Genomic DNA, 23,602 nt, shown 5'->3' with positions numbered 1-23,602 from the left:
TTGTTTTTGACAGCGTTCTTACCCCATAGTATCGAAGATTCCAATAAAAAATCTCAGTGCATCCCATAAGATTAAACACTGTGATGAGGTAAAGGGTCTTGCTTTTGTTTCGCCACCATGAGTCAAATAATTTTACTTCTGGAGTAAAAAAAAACTCTATGGAATAAAAATAAATCATCAACTATAAAAACTACAATAGTAAATATAGTGTATAAGACGATATTTATTAGATAAAGATATAATATGTAAAAGCGTTTTAAGACAAACTCATCAGTAGTATATACATTACAGTTTACATATTTTTTATTTGATTTATGATGAGAAAATAACGATTACTGCCTAAACTGCCGATGTTTGAATTTCCCCAAAAGTATCACATATTGTTTTATCTTAGCATAAACTGTTTATTTAAATTATGTTTTGACAGTTGTTTTTATGAAATCACAGAAGACAATTTCTTAAATACACCTTATCTCCTAATAATTTAATTGTTATTATAATTTGATATATTTTTCACAGTAAAACAGCTCGGGATCTATTTACCATTTCCGACCCATTCTTCCTGCCTTTTTCCTCTTCCTTCCTTCATGGTAGTTTTAAACATTGCAAATCATTTTTTTTCCTTGTAGTAAAACATTTTCATGAATTATAGAGATAAATAGTTAGATAAAAACTGGAATTTTTTATTTAATGTAACTGTACATTATGTTTGACGGCATTTAAACGCGTCCACCTTGCCCACATTAAAGACAGAAGGATGAAGATGGTGGACCTGGTCTGACCATCAGTCTGGCGCCAGTCTAGACTAATCAGCTCCCTGGAAATCAAACCTTTGCTCCTGCAAGCATGATAGAGGCTTAATGTTTTCTGTCAGGAAGAGTCTTTGCTAGTTTTAGCCAATGAGCTGTACTCGTACTCGTCGTCTTCCGCTTATCCAGGACCGGGTTGCGGGGGCAGCAGACTCAGCAGAGACGCCCAGACGTCCCTCTCTCCAGACACCTCCTCCAGCTCCTCCAGGGGGAGCCCAAGGCGTTCCCAGGCCAGCCGAGAGACATAGTCCCTCCAGCGTGTCCTGGGCCGTCCCCTGGGCCCCCTCCCGGTGGGACGTGCCTGGAACACCTCCCGAGGAAGGCGTCCAGGAGGCATCCGGTATAGATGCCCGAGCCACCTCAACTGGCTCCTCTCGATGTGGAGGAGCAGCAGCTCTACTCTGAGCCCCTCCCAGATGGCCAAGCTCCTCACCCTATCTCTAAGGGAGTGCCCGGCCACCCTACGGAGGAAGCTCGTTTCAGCCGCTTGTATCCGGGATCTTGTTCTTTCGGTCATGACCCAAAGTTCATGGCCATAGGTGAGGGTAGGAACGTAGATCGACCGGTAAATTGCGAGCTTTGCTTTTCGGCTCAGCTCTCTCTTCACCACAATGGACCGGCACAGCGTCATCTGCAAAAAGAAGAGACAAAATCCTCTGGTCCCCAAACCAGACCCCCTCCGGCCCTTGGCTGCGTCTAGAAATCTTGTCCATAAAAGTTATGAACAGGACCGGTGACAAAGGGCAGCCCTGCTGGAGTCCAACATGCACCGGGAACAGATCCGACTTAGTGCCGGCAATGCGGACCAAACTCCTGCTCCGCTTGTACAGGGACCGGATGGCCCCTAATAAAGGGCCCCCAATTCCATACTCCTGCCACAGGGCATCACGAGGGACAAAGTCGAATTCCTTCTCCAGGTCCACAAAACACATGTGGACCGGTTGGGCAAACTCCCGTGAACCCCCGAGTACCCTGTAGAGGGTATAGAGCTGGTCCAGTGTCCCACGGGACGAAAACCACACTGCTCCTCTTGAAGCCGAGGTTCGACTATCGGCCGGACTCTCCTCTCCAACACCCTGGCGTAGGCCTTACCAGGGAGGCTGAGGAGTGTGATCCCCCTGTAGTTGGAACACACCCTCCTTCTTATGAAGGGGAACCACCACCCCAGTCTGCCAGTCCAGAGGCACTGTCCCCGACCGCCACGCAATGTTGAAGAGGCGTGTCAACCATGACAGCCCCACAACATCCAAAGACTTGAGGTACTCAGGGCGGATCTCATCCAACCCCGAAGCCCTGCCACCGCGGAGCTTTTTAACCACCTCGGTGACTTCAGCCTGGGTGATGAAGGAGTCCAACCCCGAGTCCCCAGCCTCCATTTCCACTGGGTAATGCGTGATGGCAGAATTGAGGAGATCCTCGAAGTACTCCTTCCACCGCCCGATAATGTCCTCAGTCGAGGTCAGCAGCCTCCCACCCCCACTATAAACAGTGTTGGCGAAGCACTGCTTCCCCCTCCTGAAGCGCCGGACGGTTTGACAGAATCGCTTCGAGGCCAACCGGTAGTCCTTCTCCATGGCCTCACCGAACTCCTCCGAGGCCCGAGGTTTTGCCTTTGCCACAGGCTGGGCCGCGGCATGCTTGGCCTCACGGTACCCGTCAGCCGCCTCAGGAGTCCCACAAGCCAACCACAGCCGATAGGACTCCTTCTTCAGCTTGACAATGTCCCTTACTGCCGGTGTCCAACACCGGGTTCTGGGATTGTCACCGCGACAGGCACCGCAGACCTTATGGCCGCAGCTATAGGCCGCAGCATCGACAATAGATGCGGAGAACATGGTCCACTCGGACTCTATGTCTCCAACATCCCCCGGCATCTGGTCAAAGCTCTCCCGGAGGTGGTAGTTGAATACATCCCTGGCCGAGGGCTCCGCCAGGTGTTCCCAGCAGACCCTCACTATGCGCTTGGGCCTGCCAAGTCTGTCCGGCTTTCTCCTCCTCCAGCGGATCCAACTCACCACCAGGTGGTGATCAGTGGACAGCTCAGCCCCTCTCTTCACCTAAGTGTCCAAAACATGCGGCCGAAGGTCTGATGATACTACAGGTGGCCTCGCATCTCTCGTTCGGGCTTGGCCGGGCCGGGTCCCGCGAGGAGCAACCCGGCCACCAGGTGCTCTCCGGCAAGTACCGACCCCAGGCCTGGCTCCAGGGTGGGACCCCGGCTCCGCCGTAACCGGGCGACGTCACGTGCCTCGATATTTTAGTCCTCATGAAGGATTCTTGAACTGCTCTTTGTCTGACCCATCACATAGAGCCTGTTTGCCATGGGAGACCCTACCAGGGGCATTTAGGCCCCAAACAACATAGCCTCTAGGATCATTTGAGCACTCAAACCCCTCCACCACGTTAAGGTGGTGGTTCAAGGAGGGGCCCCAATGAGCTGTTTGAGTTTAAATTTTACCTCCTGATATTTCTGCAGGTCAGTCCTAAAAGTCTTCTTGATAAGGTGATTCGTCTTCTTGAGGACCCTCTGACGGTGGCAATCCCAGAACCCGGTGGTTCTATACAGGGTATAGAGCTGGGCCTTTGGGTTGGGAACAGGTCTCTGACTATCATGTCAGCCTACGGGTCGAGTGGTAGTGCAGAGTACCCGGCCTTCTTGGCGTCCCTGTCGGGGTGCTGGATAGTGCCCCTCCCGGGGACTCCATTATTCTGCTGGGGGACTTCAACGCCCACGTGGGGAACGACAGTGACACCTGGAGAGGCGTGATCGGGAGGAATGGCCTCCCCGATCTGAATCCAAGTGGTGTTTTGTTATTGGACTTCTGTGCTAGTCACGGATTGTCCATAATGAACACCATGTTCAAACATAAGGTTGTCCATCAGTGCACTTGGCACCAGGACACCCTAGGCAGGAGGTCGATGATCGACTTTGTTGTCGTATCATCAGACCTTCGGCCGCATGTTTTGGACACTTGGGTGAAGAGAGGGGCTGAGCTGTCCACTGATCATCACCTGGTGGTGAGTTGGATCCGCTGGAGGAGGAGAAAGCCAGGCAGACTTGGCAGGCCCAAGAGCATAGTGAGGGTCTGCTGGGAACGCATGGCGGAGCCCTCGGCCAGGGATGTATTCAACTCCCACCTCCGGGGGAGCTTCGACCAGATCCCGGGGGATGTTGGAGACATAGAGTCCGAGTGGATCATGTTCTCCGCATCTATTGTCGATGCTGCTGCCCATAGCTGCGGCCGTAAGGTCTGCGGTGCCTGTCGTGACGGCAATCCCAGAACCCGGTGGTGGACACCGGCAGTAAGGGATGCTGTTAAGCTGAAGAAGGAGTCCTATCGGCTGTGGTTGGCTTGTGGGACTCCTGAGGCGGCTGACGGGTACCGTGAGGCCAAGCGTGTTGCGGCCCGGGCGGTGGCAGAGGCAAAAACTCGGGCCTGGGAAGAGTTCGATGAGGCCATGGAGAAGGACTACCGGTTGGCCTCGAAGCGATTCTGGCAAACCATCTGGCGCCTCAGGAGGGGGAAGCAGTGCTTTGCCAACACTGTTTATAGTGGGGGCGGGAGACTGCTGACCTCGACTGAGGACATTATCGTGCGGTGGAAGGAGTACTTCGAGGATCTCCTCAATCCTGCCATCACGCATTCCGTGGTGGAAACAGAGGCTGGGGACACGGGGTTGGACTCTTTCATCACCCAGGCTGAAGTCACCGAGGTGGTTAAAAAGCTCCGCGGTGGCAAGGCTTCGGGGGTGGATGAGATCCGCCCTGAGTACCTCAAGTCTCTGGATGTTGTAGGGCTGTCATGGTTGACACGCCTCTTCAACATTGCGTGGCGGTCGGGTACAGTGCCTCTGGACTGGCAGACTGGGGTCTAAGAAGGGGGACCGGAGGGTATGTTCCAACTACAGGGGGATCACACTCCTCAGCCTCCCTGGTAAGGCCTACGCCAGGGTATTGGAGAGGAGAGTCCGACTGATAGTCGAACCTCGGCTTCAGGAGGAACAGTGTGGTTTTCGTCCCGGCCGTGGAACACTGGACCAGCTCTATACCCTCTACAGGGTGCTCGAGGGTTCATGGGAGTTTGCCCAACCGGTTCACATGTGTTTTGTGGACCTGGAGAAGGCATTCGACTGTGTCCCTCGTGATGCCCTGTGGGGGGTGCTCCAGGAGTATGGAATCGGGGGCCCTTTATTAGGGGCCATCCGGTCCCTGTACGAGCGGAGCAGGAGTTTGGTCCGCATTGCCGGCACTAAGTTGGACCTGTTCCCGGTGCATGTTGGACTCCAGCAGGGCTGCCCTTTGTCGCCGGTCTTGTTCATAACTTTTATGGACAGGATTTCTAGATGCAGCCAAGGGCCGGAGGGGGTCTGGTTTGGGGACCAGTGAATTTCGGCCTTCTGGGAGGGGCTCAGAGTAGAGCTGCTGCTCCTCCACATCGAGAGGAGCCAGTTGAGGTGGCTCGGGCATCTATACCGGATGCCTCCTGGACGCCTTCCTCGGGAGGTGTTCCAGGCACGTCCCACCGGGAGGAGGCCCAGGGGACGGCCCGGGACACGCTGGAGGGACTATGTCTCTCGGCTGGCCTGGGAACGCCTTGGGCTCCCCCTGGAGGAGCTGGAGGAGGTGTCTGGAGAGAGGGACGTCTGGGCGTCTCTGCTGAGTCTGCTGCCCCCGCGACCCGGTCCTGGATAAGCGGAAGACGACGAGTACGAGTACAGCTCATTGGGTAAAACTAGCAAAGACTCTTCCTGACAGAAAACATTAAGCCTCTATCATGCTTGCAGGAGCAAAGGTTTGATTTCCAGGGAGCTGATTAGTCTAGACTGGCGCCAGACTGATGGTCAGACCAGGTCCACCATCTTCATCCTTCTGTCTTTAATGTGGGCAAGGTGGACGCGTTTAAATGCCGTCAAACATAATGTACAGTTACATTAAATAAAAAATTTGACGACAAACGAACAAACGAATGAGGTCTGGGGATATTTAGCCACTCCTCTCTTCAATCTGCAGAAAGTTAACATCATTGTTCATTTTAGGAAAAGAAAAAAAAATACAGGCTCTCTCAACACTAAAGAGGATGGTCGTCTCAAACTCCAGTCTCCTTGTTTGATTTCTTAGGGTTTAAAGATTAAAACAATACATAGGAGTAGAAAGGTACACAGAGTAATTTCAGATTACTAAATCATAAAATATTGGAACATTTATCAGCATTTGGATTATTAAAGAGGGGTTATAGTAATAATTTTCTCCCCAACTCTCAAAATTTAAATAGCCAAATTAAGGAAAATTATGTGTGTCTTCCCTTTAAAACATTATGTGGAAAAAAGTCCAGTTTGGATTCAAGCTTATTATTTTAATTTCTGATTAAGTCAAACACTGCAGTTTTGTTTAGTTTGGGTATAACATAAAAATGTCAACGCCGGCTTAAAATACTTCTTTACATTTAACCTGAGCAGAGAAATTCTTGAATGCAGCTGCGATCAAATTGAGCCAAACAAAAAGAGAATTATAACAATAACTCTCAGGATTGTAGTTATTATTATAGAGTTACAATACAAAGAATTAGCAAAAGGTTTCAGCATCAGTGAATTTGGATTCATTTAAGAGAAAACTGTTGCTGTGCTTCTAAATAGTTTGAGATCTTTTTGGATTATGTGCACTCATCTTAAAAAGGATGCTGAAGATTGTCATAACAAGATTGATCAATTACAGCATTAAAAGATATGGTTGAGAAAACATATTCTGAAAAGAGATTGTTAAGAATTTCTTTGAATTATTGAAGCTTCAAATTTGGCCATTTGTTTGTCTTTGATGTTTTGTTTGTTTTGTTTGAATAAATGTTTGATTATATGTTGCATGAAACAATAATCCATGTTTAGAATAATGTTTCTAAATCCTAGATTGATTAAAACTTTGAGTTTTCAGGAGAGTTAAGAAGCAGCTTGTTTCTGAGGTAGGTGCATGTTAACAGTTTTGTAGTTTAAGGTTCACTAAGATGGGTTGGAATGAAGAAACTGTGGGTCCGCCCATAAGCTGCCAATCAGAGGTTAGTTCTGCCTGACTCCGCCCACCTACCAGGTTGGTTCATACCTTTGCTGTCATGGAAACGCTCAGCACCTCCCTTCCCGAGTTTTAATACTGTTTAAGAGACAATAGAATCAAAATGCTTGTAGTGATTGTTGCTTTAATAACATGTTTTTGTATAATAATTAAGGATGTAGCATGACATTTAGATTTATGTGTTTTACTATTAAAAGGTTAATGAAATAGTTTACACTAGTTTGAAGAATTAGTTTTGCATGCAGAATCATTGGTGATTTATTAGATTGAAAGTTTTCCCTGGTGCTCTTAAGCTAACTGACAGTTCAAGACATGCCAATACTTTTCTGAGTGCTAAATGTTATACTACCAACAATACCATGATAAAATGCAAAAGATTCATTTTACAGGGAAATAATTTCATATTTGGCTCAGATTTTGTGCATTCTTGATTTTTCCTCTTTGAGAGAAGTTAGTTTTCAGCTCTGTGAAACGACCTTGACAAAGAGATGCAGCTGCCTGAGAACAGAGATAACACTTCTGCACAAAAGGCAGAAGCCTGACTCTGCTGAGAGATGGGGATTTTAACTCTACCCTGCATGTGTCGGGCTCAAGGTCCACGGGCCAAAACTGGACCCCAAAAGTTTAGTGATTCTCTAGAAGTAGAGCCTTTAATATGGTGATTGTGTGCTTGAATGTTATTTTGTCAATCAATAAGCAGTTTTGTCTACATTCTGCCACAATCTGCCTTTTGAAAATGTTTTGAATCTTGCTCTTTATGTAAAAAATTGGCTAAAGTCTGCAGACACAAAATGAACCTGGATTGAAGCTCTAACTATGTTTATTTAATCTGAGATCTTCTCCAAATGCAACATTATATGTCAGTCTACATGAGATACTAACAACTTCACCTACTGGTATAATATAAAGATCTGATTGAATATGTGAAACAAACAATGATGAAAGTTTTTCAACAGGTGATGCTCATCCAGGAGGAAGACAGTGTTCCTAGGAAATGCAGCTCATTCATTAACAATCACTTTTTCTCCTATAGGTGGAAGTTTTGCTGACTAATCATAGGCTGGATCTATGAAACATTATGAGCACAGAACAAATGACCAAGGTTCAGACTGACTGATGAACCTCACTGACCTGACAATGATAACATGACACCCAACAGACAACACCTTTAAGATGGACCCACTAAGACCACCTTATTGATTCTGGGTGAATAAAAAAAGAATTGAAGCGTTCAAAACAGACCTAGTGGAAACAAAAGGGGTTATGAGGAAACAATGTGCATTTTAAGAATAATAGAAGGCAAATTATGTTCACATTTTTGCAAATAAAATGACTCTGACAGAGAAATAAGTAAGTAGTGTGTGAATGTGTGTGAATGGGAATGACTGATTTCATTGTAATGCATCTTTGAGGGACCTTAAAAGCGCTAATAAAGGTCTGATGTTCTGATGATCTTTGCCAAACTTATATCTCCCCACATATGGTATCCCACAGATTATAAGGTCAGATAATGGAACTCATTTTATAAATAAACTAATAGAAATAAGTTCTAAATTATTAGGGGTTCAGTTAAAGATTAAGGAAAACAATAGCTCAGGAGGCAGAGAAAAAGAAAAGAGGAGAAAGAGCAGCTACAGAATCAGCTCCTTAAATTGCAGCTGCAAGAGGCCAAAGAGAAAATTAAATAACAGACAAATGATATAACTGAAAATGTAATGTTAGCTGCAGCTCAACCTGTTCCTCCAGCAGCACACAACCCTATGTCTATGACTGATCACTGGCAAGGACGGGGTTACTCCCTCTTGCACCCTATACATTTTAATAATTACAGGTACAGTGGAGGTCGTGGAGGCAGATGGCATGTTGGTGGTCGGCTGGTCGTGGTGGATGGTCTGGAGCACCCAGAGGAAGAGATGGAGCCAGCGGGGCACTGGGAGATGTGTGCTACAACTGTGCAACGTGGGCACAGCAGATCCCACGTTGCCTGCAAAGGTGGGAGAGAACTGTTTGAATTTTTGAGTGGACACTGGAGCTACTTTGTTAGGTATTATTTAGTCAACTCAGAGGTAAGAACGATACAGTCATAGTTACTTGCAGCAAGGGTAGCCCACTTTGCAGTGAAACTACAAAGTTTTTGACACCCTATCTCTTTATTTATATGCACAGTTCAACAGACAGTTCAGATGTGTGTGAGACAGAAAGGAGGCTGGTTCACACAGAGATAACAATGATCTCACACACACAGGGAGGAAGGCATAGTGCAGGTGCCTTGCAACACAAAGTTTTTACATGAGTGATAACAAGTTTTTGCACCCATCCAACAGTCCCTCCTTTTATCACAAGTAAAAACATTTAATATAAAAACGAGTAAGAAAAATACTTTGTATGAGCGAAAACCCACAGACGCCCTCGGCGACCATTAAAAGTTAAATGTTGATTAATACTTGAAATCATAAAAATAAAAGAATGATACTTGAAATCATAAAAATAAAAGAATAATACTTGAAATCATAAAAATAAAAGAATTAAAAAATCTGCCCTGTTTATGTCATCATAATCGTTCCCTTCATTTTCGTGCATTTCTACCTAGTTCAGTGTTGTATATGCCACCATGAACAATACCAGAAATTCTGTAGGAATGGATGTGCGTCATGTTCTTCCGTCAGTGTTCTGAGATGGGTCCCGTCTGATGTCCATCTCTTCTGGTTCGGTATCACCTCCTGTGGATCCTGCTTTAGATAGAGAAAGAGTCCTGCTACCAGAATTAAGCTCAGGCTTATCAGTCCTGTCCACATGTTACAGAGAGCCATTTTATAATTGGGCGCAGATCAGCTGTTTTCTTCACCGGTTTGAGACGCTGGGCCATAGGGGTCCTCCAACTCCTTTGAACCCGGACTTCCTTCTGCTACCCCGTCGGTTGGTTTGGCTCCTGTAACGGCAAAACTGGCTTACAGTGGCTTTTATGGATCCAGGAAGGCCTCTCTGCTATTTTCAGAGCTGTGGGCGTTGTCAGGAGTACTTGAAACGGCCCTTTCCACCGAGGAGTGCTCCAATCCTTCCGGTGGAGTGTCTTAATCAGGACCAGGTCTCCAGGCCTCAGGTCATTCTGTGGGATAGGAGCAGAGATTATCGGCAGACCACTGGACATTTGTTTTTCTTTTGTCTGCAACATTTTATTCATCCACTCAGCTAATGAAGTTTCCTGTTGTGCTTTCTCTATTTCATTCATGTCAGAGGGCAGAGAAAACGGTCTGCCATGTACTATTTCTTTGAGAATACAAATTTATATCAGCAACTTGGTGTCACGTGATCTCAGACTCAGAATATAGTGGGTGGAGTTATACAATGATGTACAGTAGGTGGCAAATGGAGTAAGACCAGTTTGATTTGGAGTTATTCTCATCCATAATTAACCAGGGTTAGGCATTCGGGCCATGGCCTCCCTGTTTCTTCCATTGTTTTCCTTAATCTTTAACTGAAACCCTAATGTATTAGAACTTAGTTCTATTAATTTATTTACAAAATGAGTTCCATTATCTGACCTTATGACCTGTGGGATACCATAAGTGGGGAAGAAATGTGTCACTAGGTTCATCTATTACAACTAGGCAATATTTATTCCCCCGTGTTTGCAACATCTGATCTTTGCATGATCTGCAAAAATTCTTTGAATAGCAGAAAAATTTATAGTGTAGCATTAATGCTTTACCAGATGTGACATATTCCCCCGTGACACGTGGGTCTTCCCAATGTGTCACTGTAGCCGCTGTGTTGTATAAATTTTTTGGGAGGATTGGTTTATCTTCTATCTGATAGATGTCATCTTTTCTCTGTGCTCCTCTCTTTAGCCAGGCCTTTATTTCTGTCTTGGGTGCTGACTGTTGGGCGTCTTTCAGCACGTCTGTGTCTATAAATAGCAGATCTGACATTTTCTCTTTAATAGGTTGAAATGAGTTAGTTCTGTCCCTGATGATGTTTTAAAACCTCTATTTTGCCAAATCTTAGCATGGTGATGTACTGATCCGAACACGTATTGGCTGTCTGTGTATATAAGTCAGTCAGAACCTTGGTCATTTGGTCTGTGCTCATAATGTTTCATAGATCCAGCCTATGATTTGTCAGCAAAACATCCACCTATAGGAGAAAAATTGATTGTTAATGAATGAGCTGCATTTCCTAGGAACACTGTCTTCCTCCTGGATGAGCATCACCTGTTGAAAAACTTTCATCATTGTTTGTTTCACATATTCAATCAGATCTTTATATTATACCAGTAGGTGAGGTTGTTAGTATCTCATGTAGACTGACATATACTGTTGCATTTGGAGAGGATCTCAGATTAAATAAACTTAGTTAGAGCTTCAATCCAGGTTCATTTTGTGTCTGCAGACTTTAGCCAATTTTTCTTTTCTTTTTTTTTTTTATACATAAAGAGCAAAATTCAAAACATTTTCAAAAGGCAGATTGTGGCAGAATGTAGACAAAACTGCTTATTGATTGACAAAATAACATTCAAGCAAATAATCACCATATTAAAGGCTCTACTTCTAGAGAATCACTAAACTTCTGAGGTCCGGTTTTGGCCCGCGGACCTTGAGTTTGACACATGCAGAGGTAGAGTTACAATTTTTTTCAGACCTTTCAGCAGAGACAGGCTTCTGCTGTTTGCAGAAGTTTTATCTTTGTTTTCAGGCAGCTGCATCTCTTTGTCAAGGTCGTTTCACAGAGCTGAAATTTAACTTCTCTCAAAGAGGAAAAATCAAGAATGTACACAATCTGAGCCAAATATGGAATTATTTCCCTGTAAAATGAATCTTTTGCATTTTATCATGATATTGTTGGTAGTATAACACCATAGAATGATTTTTAAAGCACCTGTTTCTCACTAATGCTTGCCTACAAAATCTTTTACTCTCAGATTACTTCTTTAACAACATTCTGTTCTCTCTTCTCTAGTCATTGTTCACTGGGTTGTCCAGTTGGACAGTTTCCATGTTGTCCACATTGTCACCTCCTCTTTTAACTTCTTTTACCACGTCCTTTAAAACCATCTCTTAGTCTTTATAATTTGGGGCTACCTTGGTATTCTAACCTGGGATGGGTGGCGGTCCGCCCCCCTTTATTTGTTTTCAGTTAAGCTGAAAGTTTTTTCCTGTGCTTTTCTTAAGGCCTCAGTATTATGGCTATGTCAGTTAAAAGCTGCTCTTATTGTTTTTTGGTTTCTTTTAATTCATCTTTTTGTTTTAATCTGTTTATCAACTGTGTGCACTCAGGGACTGAAAAGTCCCCTTTGAAATTATAATCTGGCAAGGTTTTTTTATTGTCTCTTGAATCTTTTGAATGCATAATCTCCAGTTTAAGATCCCCGTGTAGTTTTAGGATTTCAGTGATAATTAAGTTACCTGAAAATCCGTATTTTTATGCCATCGTGTACATATTTCTGTTAAATCAGAGCTTTTTCTCTGTCCCTTCCCCATTGTTCTTTGTTATTTTTCTCTTTTTAGTTTTCATTATTTCTAATTTTAGATCCCCTTGTAATTTTAAGACATCCTTTGTTTCTAATTTGCCCAAAAACCCATGTTTTTTATTTTTTATTCCATCTATGACAGATCATACCTGCTCCTTTTACATAGTTCTCCATAAACTTTACCTCCCCTTCTAAGTCAATTAGTTTACTTTGTTTCTTCCCCATTATGTTTTATGTTAGTTTAATTGTAGTATAAATGTCCCAGATAAAAGGTCACTGGCATGAGACTTTAAGGAGAGGACATTAACACGCCCTTCTACTGCGACTAATTCGCAGCGGTGTTAATTTTCTGGAATGAAATCCGACCTGAATCTCCAAAGTCACCAGTACGTAGTTTTAATCTGGGCAAAAGAAAACACAGGACTAGCAGAATCCTGCTATGATTCTATTAAAATGCTTAGTCCTCCATACACACACAACACAGTCACACAGTTAGTTTCAGGTACCTTGTAATTTATCTAAGTTAACTTGGTGTTATTTTATGAGCTCAATTTACTCTGTTCTTTTTACTTTTATAGCGCTTATTCTATTCCCTCGCAGGGGAATAACCCTTAGTCGTTTTATTTGGCCCCCTTCTTGGCGGGGCCCTACCTTAATTTGTCACTATTCCTTTCACGGTGGAATAAAACCATCCGAATGCAGCGTCCTTACCGGCGACGCACTACCAACGACTGTTAAGTACTTTTCCTATGAACTGTATTTTAAAACTGTCTCACCTCGGAGTTGACTTCTTGGTGACTCTCTGGACCCTGTGAGAGTCACCCCGCGCCGAGGAAGGCGATAACCCACTGGCCAGGTGTGAATTCACACACACCGGGACTTTCAGCCACTCCGGCTAATGGAGGCTGTGCAGCGGTGCTTCGTTCGACGTCAGGCTTCCCCCACGGATCCCAGAGTCACTGTTGAAGCAAAGAGAAATAAGGTTATTGAATTAATCCGGCTACGAAGGACCAATAAATGTTAGGTATTATTTAGTCAACTCAGAGGTAAGAACGATACAGTCAGAGTTACTTGCAGCAAGGGTAGCCCACTTTGCAGTGAAACTACAAAGTTTTTGACACCCTATCTCTTTATTTATATGCACAGTTCAACAGACAGTTCAGATGTGTGTGAGACAGAAAGGAGGCTGGTTCACACAGAGATAACAATGATCTCACACACACAGGGAGGAAGGCATAGTGCAGGTGCCTTGCAACACAAAGTTTTTACATGAGTGATAACAAGTTTTTGCACCCATCCAACATACTTATTCCACCATAACACAGCAACCTCCTAAACCACTGCTCTCTACCAAGACTGTTTCTGTGATGGGCTTCTCAGGGGCTGCATAAATTCTTCCTGTTCAGACTGGGACTCAGAGAGTAACTCACTATTTTGTGTGTTCACTCAGCACACCTGCTAATTTGCTGGGCAGAGACTTATTAGTGAAGCTGGGAGCATCAGTGTTGTGTGGTACTGATGGGTTAACGATAACCTTTCCAGATGGTTCCTCTTTGGCATGTGGACAAATACTTCAGCATGGACAATATTTTTACAGCCAGTTGCAGAGGCATATGCTGACATCTACTGGGCACTGTTGACTGAACCTCCAAGCAACATCTTCTCGGTGTATCAGCTCTGGAAACCCTGGATTCAAAGTCTCTGCCCCTGCACCTCTCCGCCTGACCCGCCCCATGTCACTCTGTTCTACGACCATTGTCACACTGAATGGTACCAGATTTGTTTAATGAAACAGTAGAAGGTAGGACATGGTTTATTACATCAAAATGTTTATGTGGCTCTTGAGGGTGTGGCTGCAACAGTTGATTTAACACCTATCAGATGAAGCTGTTCCTCATGTTTCTTTTTCTTTGCATCCTGAGCATCAAGCTAAGGAATTGAGAGGAGTGGTAAAGCGCTCTCTGGCAGCTGGGGACTGGCAGGACAACTTAATTTTGGTTACAGATTTCTCAAAACAGGTTCCAGAGAAACCAACCGAGGGACCTCAGCCAACCACGTCCGAAGCTGAGGGGATCCTGCTGAAGGTGATCAAAAGGAAGTGGTCAGAGCCCAGGTGGACGGGTCCATTCCAGGTCACAGAGAGAACCTCACATGCGGTGAGGGTCAAGGGCAAAGGAGACACGTGGTATCTTTGGAGCCAGTGTGCAGCAGCAGAGGCACCACAGAGATCGCTGCCAGAGGTCCAGCAGAACCTGAGGGACAACACCAGCACACCAGAAGATCTCTCTCACCCAATTCAAGGGGCAGAATAATCCCCTAGGGTGAGAAAGCGTTCATTTACACCTAAAGGTTAGTCTACACCTTAGGTGCACCGTCAGATCAGTGGTCCCACCAATAGGGGCAGAATAATCCCCTGGTGAGACCACTTAGCTCCAGGTCAGTCTACACCTGTGAGTGAAGACCAGGACATCACACAGAAGAGGCGGATGTGATTGAGCGTTCCTCTCTTTCACTGGTGGTCGTAGCTGCTCTCCCACCGAGAACTGAACTGAACACTCTGAACTTTAAAAAATAATAATAATAAAAAGGTATTTTGTGTTTCACCATATTGTTAATCCTCATCTTTCTTTGCAGGTACCTTCGAAACAAATGGGAGGTGAAAATCTAGGACCCAGGCCCCTTAAGGGTTGGGTCATGGTAGGTATACGTGTTTTAGCATTCTTCATTGTTACATTGATTTTCGGATTGTTCTTTGAACTGCCTTTCCAAGCATGCTCCAGTCATCCAGACAATAAAGTATCAATACGCAGCGCTCCACCCATTGCCAACAAAACCAGGGCTGGCCCTTTTACCCCTCTACGGAGAAATGTCACATACACTTGCTTTGACTTCACTTCCAAATCCCCGCAGGTAAATGTAGGACAAATTCCTCGCGATTGGTGCAACTCCACTGTGTCAGGCTCAGTGATAGGTCCTTGGGCAAGATCAGGACTTTATTATTATTGTGGAGGACACCGCCTTCTGACTAGGATCCAAAATAATACTATTGGAGTGTGTGCCATGGTTAGGTTGCAGGCACCTCTCCTCTTGTTAGGAAAAGACCTTAAGTATCTTCCTTCAACACACGCCCAAAGCACAGCTTTAACTAGGAGAAGGCGTAGACATATCATAAAACGGAGCGCAAACACCTTTGACTTAAGCAAAGACTCACCCACTTACATTGATGCAATAGGAGTTCCTCAAGGCGTACCTAATGAATATAAATTAGCGGATCAAGTCTCAGCAGGCTTTGAAAATATCCCCATTATAACAGCTTTGTTCCATGTTACTCCCAATAAAAACGTAGACCGCATCAACTACATCCATTACAATGTTTTACATCTAGCTAACTTAACAAGGGATGCAGTAGAAGGCCTGTCCGAACAATTGGCACCAACCTCCCTCATGGCTGTGCAAAACCGAATGGCATTAGATATGTTGTTAGCAGAAAAAGGGGGCGTCTGTTCGATGTTTGGGGATATGTGTTGCACTTTTATTCCCAACAACAATGCACCTGATGGTTCCGTCTCAAAAGCTTTAGAAGGATTAAAAACACTTTCCGCCACCTTGCATGAGCACTCAGGAATAGACAATCCGTTAGAAGACTGGATGACGGGCATGTTTGGACACTGGAAAGGGTTGATTATGTCATTGTTTATTTCCATTGCTGTTTTTGTAGCTATTATGGTTACCTGTGGATGTTGCTGCGTACCATGTATAAGATCTTTGATTGTTCGCTTTATTACTACAACCATTGAAGGGAAAACCGCACCTCCTCCTTCCCATATGATGCCTTTGCTTGCGGTGGATGCTAACGAGGAGGAGGATGAAGATTGACCTGTAAGAGTAAGTTACAGGGCGTCTGATATGTATTACTGTCTAGGGAGCAGAAGGATGGCAGATTATTATATTGGCATATTTGGACAGATTATGGAATAAAGCACGGATAGACACCCTCCAGTTAGAGGGGTCATGACTCCCTGTCAAGACTTAGAAGGTTGTAAGCATCCTTGGGACTACAAAGGCCCGACAGGCAATAGTCCCTGGGCACATGGCACGGCATTGGAGGCAGGGTCAAAAAGCATGATGACAAACATTTCCTTCTGCTCCACAGGTTGTAATGACTGTTCAAATCTTTTATGTAGTATCTCCAATTAGTGGTGAAGTCATAGGTGACTTCAAAAGGGGGAAATTGTGGAGATATATTATGTGTGTGCATTATTATTATTATGTTCATAACCAGTGTGGGAAATAAAATGTATAACCTGAGTTAGTGGCCTGCAGAATTGTTATTGCACAAACTTGGTCTTGAGTGTGGTGAAGCAGAAAAATACAGAAGAACTGTAGGGGTGGGAAAAGGATGTGAAAAGATTAACGGGCCAAGTACCCCCTTCTTATATCAGTAGATACGGGATGCACCTGGGAGACAGGAACATGTCCTAATATGGTAGGCAGGAAAAGTTTGTACGTGACTATATGTGAGAAAAAACTGTAAACAGGGCGCTGCCCATTTTCAAGTGTGTTTTAATAAAAGCAATGTGCCCAGTGAGAAGCTCTGAAGTCGACTCGGTGTGTGGCCTGATAACGAGAGCTTTCCTGGTCCAGGTACTTTGAATAACATACAGCTGTCTCCGTGTGATTTATTATAATGTGTGTAATTCCTCCAGGTTATGGTGAATAAACGAACGCGCAGAAGGCCTCTTTAAAGATGAACTTCAACACCAGATAGAGAGCTGCATTCAGTCACCTGCTTATGAGAGCCTGCTGTGCACATCTGCTCTCCTGTCACACACAAATTTTCATTCACTCCCCCAATAATGTCTGTAACACAGATTATTTCCTCTGCGCACAGCTCATGAGTTTTTTACCAAAAAGCCTGGTCTTGCTGAATTCTATGTCAGCTCACAGTTCATTACTTTATCACAAACCTGATCTCGTTGGATTATTTCTCCAACTCACAGTTTATCACTTCACAGGACTTATTCTCAGACTATGTGTTTGTGCTTTTATTACGTCTGTAATCCGGTTTTACTGAGGCAGAACTCACGTAAAACACGGCATTCACACCCAAGTGTTTTGCCTGATCTTAGTGTATTTACTTTTCTGTAGAATTTGGGGTTTCTCACTTCCCAGGGCCTCAAACCCAGCTAACAGTCGTTCCCCCATCGAGGACGTACTCTGAACCGCCACGTTCGAGAAACTACTATATTTTTCCACACAATACCACCACTAAGTCTTGTAATTCTCTTAAAACAACATCTTATTTGCCAGTATAAAACAGCCTCCTATTCACCAGTTTAAATCCTAGTCAACATTTATGACACTCTTTTTCTTAAGTTTTGGCAGACTCAGACTTACTTAGACATCAGACACACTATTAATTTAGCCTATCGAAAATCCAAAAGCAGAGTTTGATTAAACAGGTTCTGCTTACCTGTTGTGTAGTTTTGGCTAGCCCGTGTCTGATGTCTGTTGGTCCTCGTCAGTGGTCCGAATTTCTTTCGCCTGTTGTTCCAAATCCCGGATGAGCCCCCAATTGTTGAAGCCATCTCTGCTTCCCCGGGTCCGTTGATTTGGGTACGGGTTTCAAAGAGTGAAATAAACACAAGTACAATCTACTTATGTTCACCTTCTGCGCAGAGTGAGAGATGGAGGCCCCATGCAGCTGCAGGCCCAATGCTGATCAACTCTCCGCTTCCAGCTCGTTTTATTCAGTCTCAAGGGTGTGTTCAATATATACATATATCATGTCACACATGTATAACATAACATTTCCTTATGTCCAAATATGGAGTATTTCTAGTTGTTTTCTTATAGCAAGCTTGTCTTGTCTTGTCTCGGCCTTCCTTGTCCTCCACTTGTTTACGACCTTGGACTCTCTCTATCCTGTACTCCCTTGTCATTCACCAATTTATGCCCTTGCCCTCTCTGTGCTTCTCACTCCCTATGTTTTCACTCCCATAGGACCCTTCTATGCTTCACTCCTTAAGCTTGACCCCCCTATTTCCACACATTCCAATTACACACATAGATGGTTTATATTCTACACTACCTGTGACACCTTTGTGGAGAGGGGCATCGTCCGAGCTTCTGCTGGCAACAACTTAATGCTCACCTTCTACAGATGATCCACATGGCCCTGTCTTTCAGTGTTTAACCCTTTCTCTCTCCTAGACATGGCTACTGACTGAGCTTCTACTGTAACTAACTCTATGTGCTCTCTTTCAGACTCTAACCTTGAAAACTGGCTCAGAGTTTATCTGTTCTTTCTTTCTAGATGAAACGACTAAAGGAGCTACATCCATTAACATTTAATTTCCTTCCCATAGAAAGGACTCCTGGATCAGTGCTTCTTTGTTCTCTTTGTGTCTCTGCTCTGTTCTCTCAAACCTCCAGTCGGTCGTGGCAGATGGCCGCTCACACTGAGCCTGGTTCTGGTTCTGCTGGAGGTTTCTTCCTGTTAAAAGGGAGTTTTTCCTCTCCACTGTCGCTACATGCATGCTCAGTATGAGGGATTGCTGCAAAGTCAACGCCAGTGACTGTCCACTGTCTCTACATGTTCATCCAGGAGGAGTGAATGCTGCAAGTCACTGACTGGATGCAATCTGCTGGGTTTCCTTAGATAGAAAAACTTTTTATCCAATTTGAATAAATAACTGAATCTGACTGCACTGTTCAATGATTAGGATTAACTGGAATGTATGAACCTGACTTGAAATCTATATGATTCAATTGAATTGACTTAGCCCATTTTAAAGTTACCCACCTTTCACACAATGTAACAGGAAACAACTCTCTCCAATTATGTTTACCTCCGTCTTCTTCCCTCTCTGTTGGATGGAGTAAGGGGGAGTCAGGTTTAGCCTAAACCGGCTCAGTTATGGTTGAGGTGCAAACACACCCTCCATTTCTGCTACCTGTATGACCCGTTCTCTTTTCCAATGGTTATAATCAGTCTGACAGAGAGAGGTATCCTAATCCTTGTGGTTTTTAGTAGAACAATGACCATCAGTGGCTCTAGATGGATAAACTTTATCAGTTTGTATAGCCCATTGTAAAATGGCCAAACTCTAACACTCCGTAGTTTGATCTAACCTCCTCAACAACCCGCACCATTCAAACGCTTTGTGAAGTCCCCTGAGACGACATGTGTTGTGAATTGGCGCTGTATAAATAAAACTGAATTGAATTGAATCAAAACAACAGTTAATTAATCAAATATCACTCTTTGAAATATTAAAATCAAAGCATCAGCAAAATCGGCTCAGCTTGACTAGTTATGAAAATTCCGAGTTCGTAGTTGCGCCTCAATGCAGCATGAGAACAGACCAATAGAGTGAAATGTTTTCTGGTCACGCAGAACAAACGTATGTTCTGATTGGCTGATGGGTTGCTGTGGTCCCTCCCATCACAGAGATTTGAAAGCAGCATTGAAAACGGAGGGAGAGCAGCGGTAGTAGAAAAAAAACGTTGATGTTAAGGTAATAAACTCTTCGGTAATCTGTTCGGTGGTTGGTGGGTCGATGTTTTGAGATGATGTGAAGTGTGTGAGTTCAGCTGCCGAGCGATATTCACTCACATTTACCAACAGCTGCTTCTGGTGCTGCTAGCAAGCTAGCTGAAGGAGAGGAACTGCTGCTGTTAGCGTCACCTACTGCCGTTAAACCCTCCATACTGGCTGCTTCAAACCTTTATTATGTCTGTTCAAAACAAGCTAAACTGTCTGCTTGATGACTAACTTAGTGTAACTTCATTATACGGCAGACATGGCTCCCAGAAAGAGAACTACGAAGCAGCGGAAAAACAACCCGAAAACAGCGAAGCTGGAGGTCTTTCTGGAGGACTTTGATAGTGAAGGTAGGTTCAGTTTGATAACTTTACGAAACAGTTTTTACTCTGTTGGGCTGAAGTTTCTGCATAAAGACAAATAATGTTCTATTATAAACTAAGCTTTGTCAGATTTCTGCTCAGCTTGAATCGTCGCACTGTTGATCCTTCTTCTCCCCATCTTCTGGGATTCTGTCTGACCTGCTGGATATCAGCTTGTGGACCAGACGGTGACCCATTCTTGTCTTAGATCTTGGAGTTGATCCCATTTTGTTGGCCTCTGTTTCTCCACCTGTCTTTATAAAACTAACCACAAGTTCTCAAAGAGGTTAAGATCTTGGGAGTTTCCTGACCACAGGTCCAACATTTGGATGTTCTGATCTTTAAGCCGCTTTGTGACACAGAGCTCCATCTTTCAGGAAAATCCAGAGATCCTATCCATACCGTTCCTGGATGGTGGGAAGAAGCTGCTCCTGGAGGACGTTTAAAACCAATCTTTTATTTTTTTTATCCATGGCAGAGTTCTTTGACTGGACTGGAACGAAGTCCACACATGGATTGGATTGGATATTCACAGTGTGGAGGTCTCAAGTTGGACTGACGTCCTTAGACTTGCTCAGATGCTGGAGTGTGTTTTTCTCCTCCTTCAGATGGTTCATGCGAGTTTCATCCATGCTGTCTGTGTGCTGTGGTTCTCTGCATTAATGCATTAATTCCTGCTCAGACGTGTCTAAATGCCAGCATTCATGTCGCCTGCACTGTGAAAATCATCACTCTGTGTTCGTGCAGTAAAGACCCGAGTGGGCCAGCTGAAAGAGAAGCTCAACCAGCTGCTGAAGGATGTGGACAACAGCTACAACATGGCTCTGATCAAAATGCCCATAGCTGTGAGGCAGACGGTGTGGCTGCAGCATTGCAGTAAGTCCAGGCTGACAGTCTGAAACTCCACACAGATCCCTAGAGAGGTTCTACTCCTCGGGGTGTCTCTCTGATTTTTCTGTTTCTCTCTGCAGACTCAGGCAAACCAAAGACTCCGGAGGTAGATGATGTAAAGGTGAGCATGTTCTTCATCTCTCCTCATCACCCAATGCTCTGGTTGTGTGTTAACCCTGCAGCTGTGTTTCCTCTCTGAGCAGAGAGAAAAGGAGGCAGCCATTGTGGAGAGCGTGGTGGCAGAGGACCACGCTGTCCTCCTGAAGTCTGTTAAAAAAAGTCAGTTCAACTCAGCTCTGAGCTTGTGTTGGGAGTTATAAAGATCTGCTGCTGACTCTGTTCTGGTTCCACCTGCAGCCACCAGGAAGAAAGGTGGAGCCAAGTCCAGCACAGACGATGAAACCGTCCTGAACTCAACCAGGAAGGTATGCGCAGTTATCAGTGTTAGTCTGTGACTCTGAAGGCAGCATGTTGGAGGATTTTTAGTTATAACAACAAGATAATGTCTAGTTTCTGCTTCCTTTTTGCTTTATGGTGTTGATTCAGGGCCGAGCAGTCAGAAAACCTCCGTCTACAGCAAAGAGATCCAGAGCTCTGACTGTCAGCAAGCAGAGCACCAGCATCAGACGGTAAGCGTTCTCCTTCAAACTCCTCCCCCTCTTTAGACTCCTCCTCCTCAGGTGTTCTGACTGTTTGTGTTTTCAGCTCCAACAGGAAACCTCTGCTGACCCCTGCCAGGAACTTACTGGACTCCTCTCTGATGATGGGATCAACTCCTCTTATCACGCCACGCTTTGACCCCAGGTAAGACTCACCTGCACTAAAACATGTTCGCTCTGACGCTGGACTTCAGGCTGCTCACCACTTTGGTTCTGTCTCCTCAGACTCCCAAAGACCCCTGCTGTCAGACTCCCCTGCCACAAAGAGAGGGTCTACAGCATCTCTGTGAACGGCTCTCCCATCGCAGCAGGAAGTGAGGACATCATTATCAACGTTCCTGTCGGGAATGGAGAGGTGAGTCTGCAGTGGGGGGGACTTTGTGCCTCAGCACTCGGTGTCTTTGCGGATCGGTTCCTTAATAAACCTGACCTCTGTCCCTGCAGAGCATCCAGCTGCTGGCTAGTGAGATGGACTCTATGGACCTAAATCTGTTGGACGAGACGGCTCTGAGGAGCATCCGGCTTCTGAAGGTGGGTTCATCACCTGTCCAGTCTGTGTCCACAGTGTCTCTTCATGACTGGAATCATTTTGTTCTTCTGTGTTTTTGACAGAACCGTCTGGCGACTCTGTGCGATACATCAGAGTGACATAACCAGCTGTTTCTCAAAGAACCCGTCCCACCTGTTGTGGAAAACTCAGACTGGGACTGAACCAGTAAACCTATTAAGAACAGAGGCGGCGGGTCCTGTTCTTTTATTTTTTACCTGAACCATGAAAGCTGGAATGTTTGGATTTTCTAAAATAAGGATCGATCTCCCAGCAGCTGAAGACTCTGGTCTGCAACTCTTGGGCCGGATAAGCGTCCAGAACCGATTTTCTGTTGGTGGTCTTGTTTTTTTTTTTCAATGTTTTTAGAACTTTTAGTTTATTTGGTTTCATTCTTTCTGATTTTAGTGTTTTTGTGTTCAGACCTTCTTGCTTCTTTATCCAAACTGAAACCTAATCCTTTGTAAGCTCTGTTTGACCCAGAAGAACAATTTGTTCTGTAAATCTTCCATGTTTGAATAAATTCAGAAGCAGAGTGTTCTGTGGAAACCTCTGTCGGCTCTGATCCATACATTCAGTCCTGGTCCTTCACTAACAGGCTGGAGATATTCCAACAAAAAAGCTAATTAGGTCTGTCTGAGCATCAAATGTCTGGTTCTATTGTGAATAAAGTTTATTTTAACGGGTCAAACAGTCAGAAAGTAGAGTTTCAAAACTTAATAAAGTTCAGTGTTTAAATAGAAGCAGACTTTATTTCTAACCAGATGGGACCTCCATGAAGCCTGGTGAGATACAAGCTTTGGATCTGCTGAACTGAAGCTTCAACAGGTCCAGCCTAATAAATCAGAACATCATCAGAACTTTAATTTCAGTTCAAAAGGAAAAAAAACTTCAGATCCATTCCACACAGAGTAAAATATTTGTTAATATTCTGATGATTCTAGCTTCCAGCCTGGGAAAACCCAAGATTCAGTTTGTCACAATATAATATCAGACCAATAAAAAACGACAATCCAGAAATGTAGACCCACAGAACCGATTCAGTATCTGGAATGGTTGGGCCCCTTTCCCACGTGGTGTGGCATGGGTGCCTGTGGTTCTGCTGAGATGTTCAGGAAGTCCAGTTTGCCGTGATAGGGGCCTTCAGTTGCAGTGTTGGTTCTGTTGTCTCTCATCTTCCCCTTGGCATCTGAAAAGAGGGCTATGGACTACTGAACAACAGTTCAGTTTGTTTCTCCTCAGCGCAGGTAAGGTGGTTCT

General features: G+C 44.6%; 1 protein-coding gene across 2 annotated transcripts; it reads left to right on the top strand.

The window, feature by feature from the left end:
* The first annotated feature begins 19,735 nt into the window (after nt 1–19,735).
* Nucleotides 19,736–22,895, top strand: cdca8 (cell division cycle associated 8). Of its 2 annotated transcripts, none has more exons than XM_047384072.1 (11): nt 19,736–19,857; nt 20,141–20,233; nt 20,993–21,121; nt 21,217–21,257; nt 21,340–21,415; nt 21,494–21,561; nt 21,683–21,765; nt 21,842–21,940; nt 22,021–22,150; nt 22,240–22,326; nt 22,408–22,895. In XM_047384072.1, exons 2-11 carry the CDS (start codon nt 20,143–20,145, stop codon nt 22,441–22,443), a joined length of 840 nt encoding a protein of 279 aa, XP_047240028.1. In that variant the 5' UTR covers nt 19,736–19,857; nt 20,141–20,142; the 3' UTR covers nt 22,444–22,895. The 2 variants fall into 2 exon arrangements, with proteins under 2 accessions (XP_047240028.1, XP_047240027.1); XM_047384071.1 differs by having other exon boundaries at nt 21,671–21,765.
* Nucleotides 22,896–23,602: the final 707 nt, after the last annotated feature.

This window comes from Girardinichthys multiradiatus, chromosome 13, assembly GCF_021462225.1.
Source record: "Girardinichthys multiradiatus isolate DD_20200921_A chromosome 13, DD_fGirMul_XY1, whole genome shotgun sequence".
NCBI lineage: Eukaryota > Metazoa > Chordata > Actinopteri > Cyprinodontiformes > Goodeidae > Girardinichthys > Girardinichthys multiradiatus.
The sequence above is the reverse complement of the archived record's forward strand: the minus strand, read 5'-3'. Positions and strand labels throughout refer to the sequence as shown.